The following is a 15,355-nucleotide window of genomic DNA, read 5'->3' on the forward strand; positions in this document are numbered from 1 at the left end:
AATAAAGCAGACATAGGCATGCGGGTGAAAAGCGGGTCACCCAACCCCTGCGGGCAGCGCCCTGCCCTCCACCACCCCAGCCGGGGCAACACCAACGGATCAACAACCCTATGTAATGCTAATTTAAACACAGAGCGGCAATAACCCACCGGGGGAGACGGCTCCCATTAACACCGTGTCCCATCTGTCACTGCAGAATTAGTGTCTGCGCATGCATACAAAACAATTACCCCCCAGAAGGAGCCCCCCGGGCCACAGCCAGACCATAATAACAATTAAAAAAGAATAAAAAAAATCAATGAGTAATAATAATCCTCAGACTGTTAGCTCTTCGGGTCAGGGGACTGGAGATATCCAGCTATTCCCCGTTTAACTGGTTTCCAGAATCTAACCGGAGCAACGAGACTTAGCCGGGGAATGGTTAATGCCTTCCTGCCCTGGGCTATTGATCTATATGCGGTGTGGCTGGGACTCACTTTGCCCTCTCTGGCAGGGAAGGGGTGTCGGGGCAGGACAGTGTTTCCCCCTCCCTGCCCCGCAGGACGGGAACTTGTGCCCCAGAAGTAAGTATTGTTTGTGAGCTCTGTCTTCCCGGAGTGACGCTCAGGATGTGGAGTAAGGAAACGGCTGACAATAAATTACCCGCACGCTCACAAACAGCGCGTGTATCGGGGACACAGGGGGGCAGCCTGGCACAACATAGGCGGGGGATCCACCATCAGAATGCCTGCGCTGCCCCCTACTGGGACACACAGGACACGGGAAGCGGGAGCTGCGGAGAGACAGCGGGGTTACGGGGGGGGAGAGTGCAGGGTTACGGGGGGGAGAGACTGCAGGGTTACGGGGGGGAGAGACTGCAGGGTTACAGGGGGGAGAGACAGCGCGGTTACAGGGGAGAGACAGCAGGGTTACGGGGGGAGAGAGACTGCAGGGTTACGGGGGGAGAGACTGCAGGGTTACGGGGGGGAGAGACTTCAGAGTTACGGGGGGGGGAGACTGCAGAGTTACGGGGGGAGATACTGCGGGGTTACGGGGGGAGAGACTTCGGGGTTTCGGGGGGAGAGACTGCGGAGTTACGGGGGAGAGACTGCGGAGTTACGGGGGAGAGACTGCGGGGTTACGAAGGGGAGAGACAGCGGAGTTACGGAGGGGAGAGATTGTGGGGTTACAGGGAAGAGACGGCGGGGCTACAGGTGGAGAGAGCGAGAGACAGGAGGATAGGGAGAGGCGGCGGTGTTACAGGTGGAGAGAGCGAGAGACAGGAGGATAGGGAGAGGCGGCGGTGTTACAGGTGGAGAGAGCGAGAGACAGGAGGATAGGGAGAGGCGGCGGTGTTACAGGTGGAGAGAGCGAGAGACAGGAGGATAGGGAGAGGCGGCGGTGTTACAGGTGGAGAGAGCGAGAGACAGGAGGATAGGGAGAGGCGGCGGTGTTACAGGTGGAGAGAGCGAGAGACAGGAGGATAGGGAGAGGCGGCGGTGTTACAGGTGGAGAGAGCGAGAGACAGGAGGATAGGGAGAGGCGGCGGTGTTACAGGTGGAGAGAGCGAGAGACAGGAGGATAGGGAGAGGCAGCAGTGTTACAGGTGGAGAGAGCGAGAGACAGGAGGATAGGGAGAGGCGGCGGTGTTACAGGTGGAGAGAGCGAGAGACAGGAGGATAGGGAGAGGGTTTTAGGTGGAGAGAGTGAGATGAGGCGGCAGTGGCGGAGGGGCAGGGGGTGGCAGCGCTGTATAAACGGGGTTAATTGGCGCAGATCCTGCTCCGTATTGCGGTGACATTTAGCCAGCCGGAGAGTATAAAGGTGTTGCTGTTCTGAGCGCTCTCTCTCGGGCGTCTCTCAGCGCTCTGTCATCGCTGGTTAAACACGTTCTCCTGCGAGAGACGCCAAGAAAGACATGCAAGAAAAACATCCCCGCTCCCTGCACACCCTGCGATTAACCCGCGTGCCGGCGGCGCGCACCAACAACCTTCGCTGGCCCCGTCAGCGCCAGAAGAGAGCTAACCTTTGAGACGCGCCCAAGCGAGACGCCCCGTAGGACAGTCTCCCCAAGCGAGACGCCCCGTAGGACAGTCTCCCCAAGCGAGACACGCCGTAGGACAGTCTCCCCAAGCGAGACGCCCCGTAGGACAGTCTCTGAAGCGACCGTCCGTTCTTGGAGAGAATCTCAAACTCTATCTGTTTGGAAAAGGAAATTAAAACACACAATCTGGACGGGATCTTAAAACTCCAGGAAGGAAAAATAAAAGACCTAGCGTGGCCCCCATGGACGGCACCAACAGACAGGGTGTTTAAAGGACTCGTGTAAATCAAGCCAGCTGGGCGGCGATTCCCTGTATCTTGGAAATAATTATAATAAACACAGCAGTTACCCCGGGGGGGCACTATCGGCACTCCGGGGCCACACATTCTGGCGGGTAGGAGTCTGGTTGGCGGGAGGTTTAGGGGAGACGGATCGCTTCACCGAGCAGAACAATTTGTGCCTCGGCTGAGCAGAGATAAGTCGTACGGCATCCGTCAGGCATATAAAGCAGGGGAGGACGTGCAGGGGGTTTAACCAGCAAACTGCGGGGGCAAATGTGTCGCCACCGGCTCAATAAAAGGGCAGAAACCTAAATCCGCCGTACGCCTGCCGCCCCCTCCCAGTATCCCATTTCCCCAGCGCTGTAAACCCGATCCCACTTCTACCACCAATATGCCCGGGTCAAAAACACTCACTAAAACCGGAGGAGCCGGGGTCCGCGCGTGTTATTAGTGATGACACGCCCCGCGCTCCCGCGTGATCGGATTCATTCCGTCGCATTAGCACTACTTCCCTTCCCAATTAATAGAATTCCCGCATGTAATCACCAGCATTCATCACGCGCCCGCCACGCACACATCCCTTAATGCCATCGCGTTCTCAGCATGCCCGTTCAGATGGCAATTAATATCAGCTGGGGGGCTGCTGCTTCTGCCGCCGATTGCCCCCATGCCAGCTCGCAAAAACACACCCAAAATCCCCAAAAGGGCCATTATTACCAGCACTTAAAGTCACGAAAATAAATCATTTTGCCCTAAAACCATTTCCTGCCCAAACGCACATATTCCCATAGAAACATGCACAACCCGCGCATGTTTACATTCACTCGCTGTATTTGCCTCTTCCGCTTCTGCTGGGAGGCTGATCCACTCACCCACCGCCCTGGCAGTAAAGTAATACTTCCATACATCACACCATGTCAGCAATGAGTTTGAACTCTCCCCCAAGAGGAGGCATAAGAGGGTCAAACACTAAGAACCCCCCACATCTGTATAAAACAAAATACATTAAAAGTAACACAGCTAACAGCCAGGTTATAAAGTGTCGCAGGTCTACTTAGTGCAGTGTCTGTACTGACACGCATGTGGAGGCGGAAGCCACGCGCTAACAAATGGCTTTGGGATCGATCGCCAGAGTTATTGTCTGGTGACGCTCACGCAGAATGATAAATTCTCCCGATGCCACGCCGCGTGTCACCAGGCTGCTTTCATTCATCCGCTCAAGCCTCTCTATCTGAGCGAGAATCTCTCAGCTCGCCTTGCACGCCACGGACTCCGCGGCCCGGCCATTAATAATAACGCGCGTATCCGGGGGCCGGTGAGATAAGACCCGGCGCGCGATGCGATACAGAAATACCGGCTCTTCACTAGAGATTTATACGGCCCCAATCGGTCATTCATCAACGTGCAGGGGGGACATACATTATACATACATTACAGAGAGGCATGCGTGACATCGGCAGCACCTATACACGCCTCCCATCTATATGCCTGTGATATAATACATAGCATGTCACATTGCATTTATAAAGCATGAACATTAATATTAACGTGTGAAGACAGACTGGTACTGATGGGAAGAGGGTCCTGCTCCTAGGAGCTTACTATCTATTAGAATGCGTGCCATTTAATACATGGCCGTGTAAGCGTTCCTTTTCATATAATCTTACCTGCCGCCGCTCGGCTGCGCTCCGAAGTCTCAGGTTAGTGGGAGGAAGGAGAGTTTCCTGAAAGAAACAAATTGAAATATTTCAAGTTGGTCGTGGCGTCTCACAAACACCACCCAGAAAACGAAGCCTTTTAAGGCAGCGTTAATAAAATAATCCCCTCTTGGGATGCCCCACCTGCCTCGGCACCTGGCGTATACAGGAGCGTAACTAGAAACCACAGAAACTTAGTGTAATCATTTCCAACGGGCCCCCAAACTTCACCAAACAATATGTTCCACAGTATCACATTTGGCTCCAAACAGCTTATCAGTGCCACCCAAACAGCCTGACTGTGCCATCTTTGCCCCAAGATGGTCAGTGCCCCCGTTTATCTGTGCTTTCTTTGCCCCCCCTTCCAACAAATGTAAACATGCTAACACATATACATATGCTTACACACACACTTACTCATACTAATACACATACACACACACATGCACACACACACTCATTCTAACACACACATCTATATATATATATACACACACACATCCATGCTAGAACACAAATCCCTACATATGCATGCAAACAATTTTAGATATCGATTCACATATATAGATGTACATAGACATTCATGCTCACATACACAGGTATACATAGACATTCATGCTCACACACTCACTTATACATAGACATTCATGCTCACACACTCACTTATACATAGACATTCATGCTCACACACTCACTTATACATAGACATTCATGCTCACACACACGTTCATCTTCTGGGTAGGCCTCCCAGGGATCCCGATGTCTGTAAATAGGTCAGATGTTATCGTAAAGCATTGCTTTACACCAATCACGGAACAGTCAGTTCCATCGGACTAATCAGAGTTCATGCAGCGCCCCTCCACAAGCTGCGTGCCATAACTCACGTGTCAGCTGGCTGTTTGTGATGACAGCACCGATACCGGCAATACTAAAAATCACCCTGTATTAGTGCGAGACGTGACCGAAACAGATCGGGGTCTGGAAAGGACGAGCTCTTTAAACCCCATACCCAGCTTAAGTTAATATTGGGTCATGTTTTATTTGGAAAGCTGGTATGGGTAGCTGCTGTGAATTGCACCCCCTCGCTTTCCGTATGCGTCCAGAAATCACGTAAAATTCCAAGTGTTTGTTCTGGTGACGCCTCATTATTATTTGTTTTACAAAGTGCCGCCGTATTCCGTAGTGCCATTCAACGGCTTTATCCAATCTCTGAATGCTGCTGATCTTCTACCCACCCTGGGGGTCTCTGCTGGGTCCCAACTTTGGGAACAAACGTTAATCTTTTTGCACTTGGGATTTCTAAGAGTTACAGCTAAACAAAGCTGGAATGAGCCATACATGGTAAGGGCTGCCTTCGGCATCTGACCTCTAAATCCCCCCCAAACACAGCAGCTTTCGGGATCTTCAGGTAGATGACTGAGGCAGAGAACAGGGTCTTCCTCTGTAGATATAACCTTACACTTTATTTATCCCGATTCCCTGGTCAGGATTATGGCCAGTAAAAGGGCTTCTCAGTCAGTGAAATATATGCACTCTGCGCCCCGTGATCCTATTATTATAACACAAGGAGCCAGCTACCGGCAAGGCCACGGGTGATGTTAGGTAGCCCGCCAGTGTATGGCTACGAGAGGCTCCCACCCCATGTGGCAGCTACATTTATTCATTACAATACATTCCATTCTAAAGGAATAATAGGCGAGAGCAGATCGCGCCCGCTCCGAAACCACTCTTTAATGAGCGTGATTGCCCGAGACCAGTAAATGCACAATTTTCTACAAACTACCATGGAAACGGCTGGGCCGTGTGCGTTTAACGCTGCATTACTGGAACCCCTGCTCCCTCCGCCAAGGTGAACGCAGCCTGCAATACAGCTACGACCCGGCAAATGAATAGAGCAAAAGCACAAGCAAACCCAACAGCAGGGGTGGTTTATATCTTCAGATTAGGCCAAGGAAAAAAAAGGCAAAACTAGTCTGCCTCCCAACATGGGTAAGAAGCAAATTAACCCCCAAAACCCTGACATTACCCATTCGTTGGCTCTTGAACTCAGATTAGGTCTCGTTTTGATGTTAAAAACACGTCTGTTCCCTCAGACACTTCGTATGACAATCCTGCCATATTGGAGAAGACCGTGAAGAGATTATAAACCCGACGATGGAAGCGGCGGCTCATACCGGTGCCGGCAGATCTGTCAGGGTTCTGCTCTGTCGCAAGCGCGCCTTGTTATTGAGATTTATCAGTGCATGGAATAAGCGTGATTTATATATCTTAACCAAATCCCACAAAAATACTGTTACAGACAAGAAAAAAAAAACAGATCTATGCAAAGGGAGGGGAAATAAACATTTATTATATTCAAAAAAACAGTTGCTACAGTAAATAAAACAAAACACATTACAAGCAAGAACACAGAAACTTGGTGATGAGCGGTCCTGAAATAGACCTATTATCCGAGCCACACGGGCCAGCTGGAGGCGTCCAAAAACAACAGCACCTGAGGGGAGAAGATAGACGGTATAAATACGTCGCTAGACAATCTTTAAAAAGACAAATTATGACAAAAAACAAAAAAACAAACAGGACGTCTTGGTTCCAACAAAGCCTTCAGGGACAGTTTGCGCCCATCTGGCTCGAGGGCCTGGAGAATCCTGCAAACTAGTTCCTAGACAGATCAAATAAAGTCACCTTTTCACAGGTTACTCTTGTGTCTCCATATTTTCCTCCTCCTCGGCTCCTTCTGGAATATCTGGGTTGTCATCCTCCTCTCCTTCCTTCTTCTCCGGTGGCCTCTCGTATGCCTTCTCCGAGGGAGTCACAATAACACCATCCCACGTGGACATCTCAGAGGCAAGGGCTGCGGCGGAGGGGAGCTTGTTAGTAAAAGGACTATAGATCGGACACTTGAAGAACAAGTTACCACAAAGAGTTTCATACTCACAGCTAGCATCTCCCTCCAGCCCCAGAATCTTCCTGTAGCCTCCGTGAGACAGGATTCGGACCAGCGTCTGAGCCGTGTAACACACCATGTCCTGGAAAAGAAAGGTTACGGCTCTTTAGCGCTCTACTCACGAGGGGGACAAAGTACCTACTACCCTTAAAAACCAAGACTGTACGGCATCAACCCCACACAACGAGGGGGACTGCTTATAGATCAACGTCTCACGGTTTTTCACCTGGGGACAAACTGTCAGCGATCGGTAATTCTCACCTGCTGCTCTAGAGTCATGACGGTGTGGACCCGGAAGTTTCCGCTCTCACACGGGTCGGTGATTCCTACAGATCCTGGAAGGAAGAGGCCGGCAGCCAGCATCTGTAGGCAGCGCCTGTATGCCACGTTCACCGGCAGGGGCTGTCTGGAGGGATTGTTCATTACAGCATAGTGCCCCTGAAGGGTGAGAGAAATGGGGTTTATTAGCATCATGTAGGAACAAAAACCTTTATTATGATTTTTTTTAAAGAGACACGTACCAGGAGGTCCAAGATCCACGGGGTTAGAGGCTCAAACCCAGGGAATCGGCTCCTCAAGTCTTTCAGCAGACGGATCAGGACCTTCACTCTGGAAAGAAAAGCCATAAGTTAGTATGAAGTGCTCCAGAAGACATTCTTTTTTTATACGGCGCCATCATATTCCATACAATGGGGCAACCGCACATTTTAATAGAGAACGAGGCGCACAGGTATGGTGCTTTACAAATGGACTGGCGAGTGTGAGACCACCCGACACCAACGTGGTAGCCGCTCTTGGAAGGCGGCACCATGAAAAGGCTTGGGGGCGAGGGCTCTCGTTCAGCGGGAGGAACAGATAACAGAAGATTTCATTATGAAATGTGCTGCGTGGGCAGCCAGGTGCAGCTTGCCTTATAACATGCCTATAACGGACCTAGTATTACATGTGGTTTGCTTTAAAACTAAGGGGCCAGATTCGTAATATATAAAGCTACTTACGTGGAATGCGAGGCGTTCTCCTCAAACCAGCGAGCGTGTCTGATGGCTGCTAGAGCGCTGTGAAGGACTTTGATGTCCACTACGAGGAAAGAAGAGATATTGCATTATTTCGGCCGCTCGGATGGTAGACACCCAGCCTGGAGGAAATGGCACACTTACAGTGAAGCTCTGAGTCCAGCTTTCGGAGATTCGGGGGAACGGTGGTGATCAGGATCTTCACTGTTGCATCTGCAGAGCTGATCTCGAAACCAGTCTCGTTAGTTAGCATCGTCAACACTGAAAACACACACAGGAGATTAGTAAACCCAGAAGAGAGTGGATACGGGCCAGCAACACCCAGCGGGAGAAGCTTCAACGTTACTCACCTTCAGCTGGGTCTTGAGCTCTCAGAGTCTCAACAACCTTCATTCCCAGGGCAGAAACAGCTTCCACTGAAAGGCAATAAAAAGACTCCTTCAGAGACCAGCAACAGACACTCCGCTACAGGGAAAGAACAAATCTAGAACGTAGAACGTACGTGTGGGCAGGATCTTAAGTATGACAACCAGATCTGCTACGTTGTGTCCTGTGGTCATAGTTCCTTTCTTGTAGGACCCCACCTGTCGCACCTCTTCAATTTGCTGGAAGAGAAGAAAAACTAAAGCTCAAGCTGGGGATGGAGTTACAGGTATAACATCCGAAAAAGCAGAATTGCTTTCGTGATATCAGACACGGGGCATTTATAACGTGCCCCTGAATCTAAACCGGACCTGGTGACCTTCCAAACACTGCACAGAGAAGACAACACAGCGAGAACTCATCACTTACCACTTCAAAGTTTCCAGGGGCCACAATCAGGTTGTCAATAACGTTATTAATCTTTGTTACAAGGGAGAGAATAGAGGCCTAAAGAAATAAAAAGCAAACGTGAGTTTATTGTAACGTCAATTATCGGTAAAAGACAACCGAATGGGTTATTTTCAAGGTGAGGGCACCTGTTCGGTTGGGGTGGGGGCCAGGTCTTGGTTGCGTTTCAGGAGGGCTTCGCTGAAGAGAGTCTCGTCTGGAGCAGGTTTTACTCGGGGGAACGCCATCTCACACTAAAGAGAGCCAAGAACACGGATGAGACAGGGGCCTGACGCTACAGCACACGGGCACTCACAGACAATATAACACGCTTACCACATGGAAGTCGAAAGGGATGTGCGGGACAAAAGGCCTGAAACTGGAAACAGAAGAACGTCAGCCACTGAATGCAGATCAACCAAGAGCATCACTTAAACAAGACTTCATATTAAAGCCCTCAACACCGAGGGTCTTCATCCCTTCAGACACCGAACAATATCATTCAAGCCCCCCAAGCTGAGCTCCCGTATCAGACGCTGCCCCCGGCATCCCCTGCGGAACGAAGCCCCGAGCCGAGATATTTCAGCACACTGATTCTGTGATCAGTTTTTAAGAATTCCCGAGCGGCCGCACAGCTAGTGCTTGGGAGAAGGGTCTAATCCCATTTACCGGCTTCTAGAACGTGTTAAATGACATCATCGAGATTTAAAGCAGGGATTCAGGTCGTAAAATGAAGACATGGCCAACCAAAAGGAGGCATTACAGCGTCTTCAATGCACCAGCTCAAGCGTGCCGGGAGCCTCAAGGAACGGCATTTATTAAATAATAAACATGGACAGGAAGCATACTTATGTACACTTCCTTCTCTAGAGCTCCTCCTAAATGCTTTCAGTAGAGCCAGAACACGGGAGATTAGCCCGTGAAGCCAATATACATTTTACGTTAAGATAGAACTGGGGAGGACAAAGCAGCTTTCTCTGGACGTTCTCCACGTGGGAGGAGACACAGCCGGTACAATAAGCCTGCAGCCTCTGTGAGATTTGGGGGAAAATCTCCAGATTCTGTATAATTACAAAAAAACATGCAATGTCCTATCCGGGAAACAAAAAACATTTCTCATAATCACCCTGTGCCGGGACCAACTCTGGAGCCAAAGCGCCCCCGGCCACGTCCTCGTTCACCCCTGGGGAGAAAAAAGAATACAAGAAAGTTACGCAGACACAAGATGACCGGGAAGGACCGGAACACCGGGATTAACCCAGCGAAGTAGAGCACGGTACACAAATCATACGAACACAGTGCACTGCATAACGACACATGAATTAGAGTGCAAGCTCTGGGGTACAGAGCCGGAACACTGCCCATTGTATGACAATGTATGAATTAGACTATTGTAATCCCCATTAGAGTGCAAACTCTGGGGCACAGGGTCGGGACACTGCCCATTGTATAAGGAGATATAAATTAGACTGTTGTAATCCCCATTAGAGTGCAAGCTCTGGGGCACAGGGCCGGAACACAGCCCATTGTATAAGGAGATATGAATTAGACTGTTGTAATCCCCATTAGAGTGCAAGCTCTGGGGCACAGGGTGGGAACACAGCCCATTGTATAACAATATATGAATTAGACTGTTGTAATCCCCATTAGAGTGCAAGCTCTGGGGCACAGGGCGGGAACACAGCCCATTGTATAACAATATATGAATTAGACTGTTGTAACCCCCATTAGAGTGCAAGCTCTGGGGCACAGGGCCGGAACACAGCCTACAGTATAACAATATATGAATTAGGATTGTTACAAGCCCATTAGAGTGTAACATCTGGGGCTTAAGACCAGAATACTCGACTTGAAATAAAGATATATGTTGCCTGGTTTATCCCCGGTTTGAGTGCAAGCTCTGGGGTACAGACTGCTTCTCAGCTATGAGCCGGGGTGCAGGCCCCTATCCTCCCCGGCCCTGCAGGCTCCCGTCTCTTCCTCATCCCTCGAACTTCCGCGAACCCCGACTCACCTCATTTCCCCGTTCTCCGTGTCACAAACTTCCTTACAATGAAACCCGCTCGCTCCTCGAGGTAACGACACCAGGCCAACAATCGCCTAGGTTATTGGTTATATGGGCCGGCTCTTTGCTCAATCAGAGCCTAGGAGATTGAGCTCCCGCCTCCACTCGTAGAGCTCCGCCAATCCTAGCATCGCTTCTGGGATGCGGCACCTTAACGGACAGCTCAACAACCAATAGCTGAGCTCATCCGCCTTCCGTAGAACTGTACTACGGCAGTTTTTTTTCTACAAACTTTATCGACATAAAAACTGCCATACAAACAACTTACCAGCACTAACGCATGTAGCCCTTACTTCCTGTAACCGGGAGCCATACCGACTCCGAAGGGATCAGTCCACCGTCTGCACACGGACTGTATCTAACACCATTTTCAAAGAGCAGCCTTTCTTTTTTTTTTTTGTTGCCACAGGCAAAAAAGGCTGGATGGGAGAAGAGCCCCCTGTGAACAACCTATGGACAAGCAGGGCTATCGATAGACCACCGGTAATTGGGAGCCGTGCAGGGACAGCCGGCATGAGCTCGGGTTTGGATTAATTTACATGCAAAGGCTGAATTTATCAAAAGAGCGCATTTTCAGCACCCAGGACGACGCGCTTAGAAATCCAGACCCCATCTTCCTCTTCGGGGGGATATTTGGGCGCAGAAAGAATTTGATTTGATGAATAGATCCTAATCGCTGAAGAGCGCGGAAACATTTCAAAGCCAGAAGAGAAGAGGCAGCCATGCGGAAGAGACATTTCATTTGCTGAGAGTATTCGGAGCACCCGGCTGAGCGCGCGCGGTAAGTGATTGGATCTTCGGCGACAGCTCTTACACCAGAGAATCCACTTTAAAGGGCTTTTAAATCACAGGACTGGGAGCCGCGGAGCGAGGAAAATTATACTTTTTGTTAAAGCCACAAAAGGAACAGAATTATAAGAACTGCGAGGCGGGGGAGGGGAATATATTAAAAATGATCTAAATATTCAGTGTATACGGGTTCTCCAGGACCGACCGCAGCGACCTGTCTAATGCGGCCAGCAAAGCCTCGGCCCGGTCTCATTATACTGAAAGTGATAGGAGTTATTTGGATGCAACTACTTGCCTTAGAAGGGTATTAGCCCCAGTTTCCCCCCTGCCGGGTTAACTCATTAAGCGCCTGCCCTGGGTGGCTGTGACATTGCACACCTGCCACCGACGGATCCAGGAGCCCGTGATCACAGCGCGACACATGACTTCCGTACGGACCGGCTGCTTAGACCTGCGGCCGGTACCTGCGGGACAGACGGGACGGGACACTCGTTCAGTGAATAACATTTATTGGAAATACAATCGAGAAACACAAGCAGACAGCCAAGCGTCAGCCGGTGCAGGATGAACAGCGTCGCAGGAGTAGAGACGGCGGCAGCCGGCACCAGGAAAGAAGGCTTTACATATAACTTCGCCCTGCCGTGGAAGCCCCCAAAATCCCCTGCCATGTTCAGGCCACGCTCATACACCGTACCGTATAAATTCCGCAGAGAGGACGGGCGAGCGATTTGGGGGAAAACTAAGGCATTCGCTAGTGTGAGAACGTCACGTTCTAAAGCAAGGGCTACTTAATATCGCAAAGCAAGGGACGGACACAGACGTTATTATCAACAAACAGGAGAAGTAGAAACTTACAGCCGGTTCTCAGAGCACCGGGCTGTTAGCCCGGCAAAGGTGACGTCAGCCTCTCTATCGCCATGGCAACAAGGAACAAGGTGTTACGGGAGGACGTTTCATGCATTGGAACAGAGGATTTCCCTCTTAGTGCAGCGGAGAGATTTTTCGCGTCGCAGGCCCATGGGGTGGCTACATGTTGACTTTGGCCCCTGAAGAGTGGACGTGGAGCCGCTCCGCACACCCGGGCTGCATGGAATCTCATCTTGCAACGGTAGAAGAAAGAGCTCAGCTCCAAAAGAAGTCCACCTCAAGGATCATTTATTGGGTGATGCCGGAGGGTGGTGGGAATCCAGCATCGCTCTCCTCCGAGCCGTCTCCTTGGCCACGCTATGGTTGAGGCGCCTAAGACGTTCCTGGAAGAACAAAGACACGTGCGTTGGCACCACAACACCCTGACGTGACCCTAACACCAGCCAACCTTCCCAGAACACATTACTGGTCCCAGTGACATCATAAGTCTCCTCTATGATGTATCTAAAGATACTTTTACCCCCCAGCCCTGACATCTTCCTCTTCTTTCCCCTCGTTACCTGTGCATTCTGCAGGATATTGTTGACCAAGACCACCCGGCGTCTGGCATTCAGCAGCTTCTTCACGTACGGGTCCAAGTCTAGAGCCACCTTCTGGTCCTCGTTAATCTTGCAGAGTTCTGGAATGAGAAGATTGGGTGCATGTTGTGGCGTGACCGTACAAGAAAGGTGAGGAAGCAGCTGGCCGACATTGTCTCCGCTCACCAGATCATAACACAGAGCAGACACAGTAAACACAGACCCCCCGGCTTACTGAACCACCCACAACCAATCCACACCCGGCGCTGGGCACTGAGGACACTCACCGGAGGCTAGACTATCAATGTGTTCCCGGAGGTCCACTTGGCTCTCTCTGCAAGGAGGAAAAGTAATTGGTTAGAATCGGACCCGAAGGTTCAGATACGGGATTCCGAACAGAGAGGAGGAGAGCTGTCACTGCATCTTCCTGCTCTCACGGCCGGCCCTGTATAATGTATAGATCAAGCAGTGAGGAGACCGAAGAAATCTCACTGATAGAAGCATGCTTTATGCAGGGCCATCCAAGCATTTATCAGGGGCAGCGAATTGGGGACTCTCCAGCCACCTCCCCGCTTAGCGAATAAAATGGACCCCTGTGGCATGCGCAGGGTTTCTGGGATGGCCCTTATCCAGGTTCCGTGGCCAAACCCCCGGGTTTTGGGTTTAATATTCTCTGCTCCCTTATGCCGGTGTCACTGCAACCCCCTGCGTTAGACGACAGCTGCCGCCGCGGCCCCCTGTTTATAGTGTATTGGGATTCCCTCACTTTGGGGCTCACAGGTCCCCCAGTTTCATACAGGGTATCTGGGCTCCCTAATATCTAGGGGGGGTTCACGGGCTTCATGGAGGGCATCTGGGCTCCCCAATATCTAGGGGGGTTCACGGGCTTCATGGAGGGTATCTGGGCTCCCCAATATCTAGGGGGGGATCACAGGTTTTTATGCAGGATGTTTGGTGGGGTCACTGGCTTCATGCAAGATATCTGAGGCCCGTGACTCTGGGTATGTGGCCCTTGCTGGCGATGCATCCCTGTGCTTCGGGATCCCCGCACCTCACGGCGTGCACATGGGAGTCCAGCTGTTTCACGGCCGGTTTGAGCAGCTCCAGCAGACCCTCTGCGAACACATCCCGCCCCGGCGACACCGCCATCCCGTTGCCAACCACTCGCCGGAACAGACGTCACGCTGCCAACCACCCGCCGGAAATGATGTCATTCAAACGAGTCGGAAGATCGTTGCTATGTACGGCGGGAAACGGAGTTCTCGGCGGCGTGATGACGTCAGCAGACCCGCCCTACTTCCTTATCAGGCTGTTCAAAAGGCTCTGCTGTGGACTGTAAATCCCATCAATCTGAGCATTCGGATCAGTAGAGTGAATCGGTTCATTTCAAGTGATTCATTGAAATGAATCGATTCATGAACCGATTCATCGGTTCACTCAATGTGACTCACAGCAATTCCTGCTTCACCAATTCAATGACTCAGTTGAGAACAGCTCTGGCTTCAATGCATTTAATGATTAGAAGTAAATGTAATTACACAATACTTCCACAGGATGGTGCCATCAGTTGTCTAAATGGGGGAGTCACTGGCTTCATGCAGGGTATCTGGGGTCCCCAATATCTAGGGGGGTCACGGGCTTCATGGAGGGCATCTGGGGTCCCCAATATCTAGAGGGATCACAGGTTTTATGCAGGGTATCTGGGGTCCAAAATATCTAGGGGGGGGTCACTGGCTTCATGCAAGATATCTGAGGCCCGTGGCTCTGGGTATGTGGCCCTTGCTGGCGATGCACCCCTGTGTTTGGGGGTCCCCACACCTAACGGTGCACATGGGAGTCCAGCTGTTTCACAGCCGGTTTGAGCAGCTCCAGCAGACCCTCTGCAAACACATCCCGCCCTGGCGACACCGCCATCCCGTTGCCAACCACTCGGCGGAATCGACATCACGCTGCCAACCACCCGCCGGAAATGATATCATTCAAACGAGTCAGAAGATTGTTGCTATGTACGGCGGGAAACGGAGTTCTCGGCGGCGTGATGACGTCAGCAGACCCTTCCTACTTCCTTATCAGGCTGTTCAAAAGGCTCTACTGTGGACTCTGCTGTGGACTGTAAATCCCATCAATCTGAACATTCAGACGTCAGTCTCCCCCAGAAAAAGAAGATATGTGATGGAGTGCGTGACAGAACTGTCCATCACTGGGGCCCCTGGAGAGGACTGAAAGCAAGCCTGCTACCCACAGATTATGGACCCTGTCTCCCTGCCCTGGCGAGTGGGACTGTT

The 15,355-nt window shown here is 51.0% G+C and overlaps 2 protein-coding genes across 2 annotated transcripts; both read right to left on the bottom strand.

Moving 5' to 3' along the window:
• Window positions 1-6,697: 6,697 nt before the first annotated feature.
• On the bottom strand, window positions 6,698-9,950 carry LOC149280437 (interleukin enhancer-binding factor 2 homolog). The gene is made up of 12 exons (XM_089500514.1): window positions 9,898-9,950; window positions 9,108-9,150; window positions 8,921-9,025; window positions 8,754-8,831; window positions 8,464-8,566; window positions 8,312-8,377; window positions 8,106-8,222; window positions 7,947-8,025; window positions 7,470-7,557; window positions 7,210-7,386; window positions 6,940-7,030; window positions 6,698-6,855 (listed from the first exon to the last, which is right to left on the bottom strand). The coding sequence occupies exons 3-12, from the start codon at window positions 9,017-9,019 to the stop codon at window positions 6,698-6,700; spliced, it is 1,056 nt and encodes a 351-aa protein (XP_089356640.1). The 5' UTR covers window positions 9,020-9,025; window positions 9,108-9,150; window positions 9,898-9,950.
• Window positions 9,951-12,776: 2,826 nt separating this feature from the next.
• On the bottom strand, window positions 12,777-14,219 carry LOC149280438 (SNARE-associated protein Snapin-like). The gene is made up of 4 exons (XM_089500555.1): window positions 14,122-14,219; window positions 13,358-13,404; window positions 13,053-13,171; window positions 12,777-12,875 (listed from the first exon to the last, which is right to left on the bottom strand). Exons 1-4 carry the CDS (start codon window positions 14,217-14,219, stop codon window positions 12,777-12,779), a joined length of 363 nt encoding a protein of 120 aa, XP_089356681.1.
• Between the last annotated feature and the right edge of the window lie 1,136 nt (window positions 14,220-15,355).

This window comes from Sceloporus occidentalis, unplaced genomic scaffold, assembly GCF_023333645.1.
Source record: "Sceloporus occidentalis isolate IW3139 unplaced genomic scaffold, rSceOcc1.0.p SCAF_155, whole genome shotgun sequence".
Taxonomy (NCBI): domain Eukaryota; kingdom Metazoa; phylum Chordata; class Lepidosauria; order Squamata; family Phrynosomatidae; genus Sceloporus; species Sceloporus occidentalis.

What these genes read in the sequence shown, in the direction of transcription:
- LOC149280437 (XM_089500514.1), bottom strand. Translation starts at nt 9,019, where the DNA reads ATGGCGTTCCCCCGAGTAAAACCTGCTCCAGACGAGACTCTCTTCAGC. An exon ending in CCCCCACCCCAACCGAACAG is followed by an intron (nt 8,832 to 8,920) that starts GTGCCCTCACCT and finishes TTATTTCTTTAG; the next exon opens with GCCTCTATTCTCTCCCTTGT. An exon ending in GCTGGACTCAGAGCTTCACT is followed by an intron (nt 8,026 to 8,105) that starts GTAAGTGTGCCA and finishes CTTTCCTCGTAG; the next exon opens with TGGACATCAAAGTCCTTCAC.
- LOC149280438 (XM_089500555.1), bottom strand. Translation starts at nt 14,219, where the DNA reads ATGGCGGTGTCGCCGGGGCGGGATGTGTTCGCAGAGGGTCTGCTGGAG. An exon ending in TCCCATGTGCACGCCGTGAG is followed by an intron (nt 13,405 to 14,121) that starts GTGCGGGGATCC and finishes TCCTCCTTGCAG; the next exon opens with AGAGAGCCAAGTGGACCTCC. An exon ending in CATTGATAGTCTAGCCTCCG is followed by an intron (nt 13,172 to 13,357) that starts GTGAGTGTCCTC and finishes TTCTCATTCCAG; the next exon opens with AACTCTGCAAGATTAACGAG.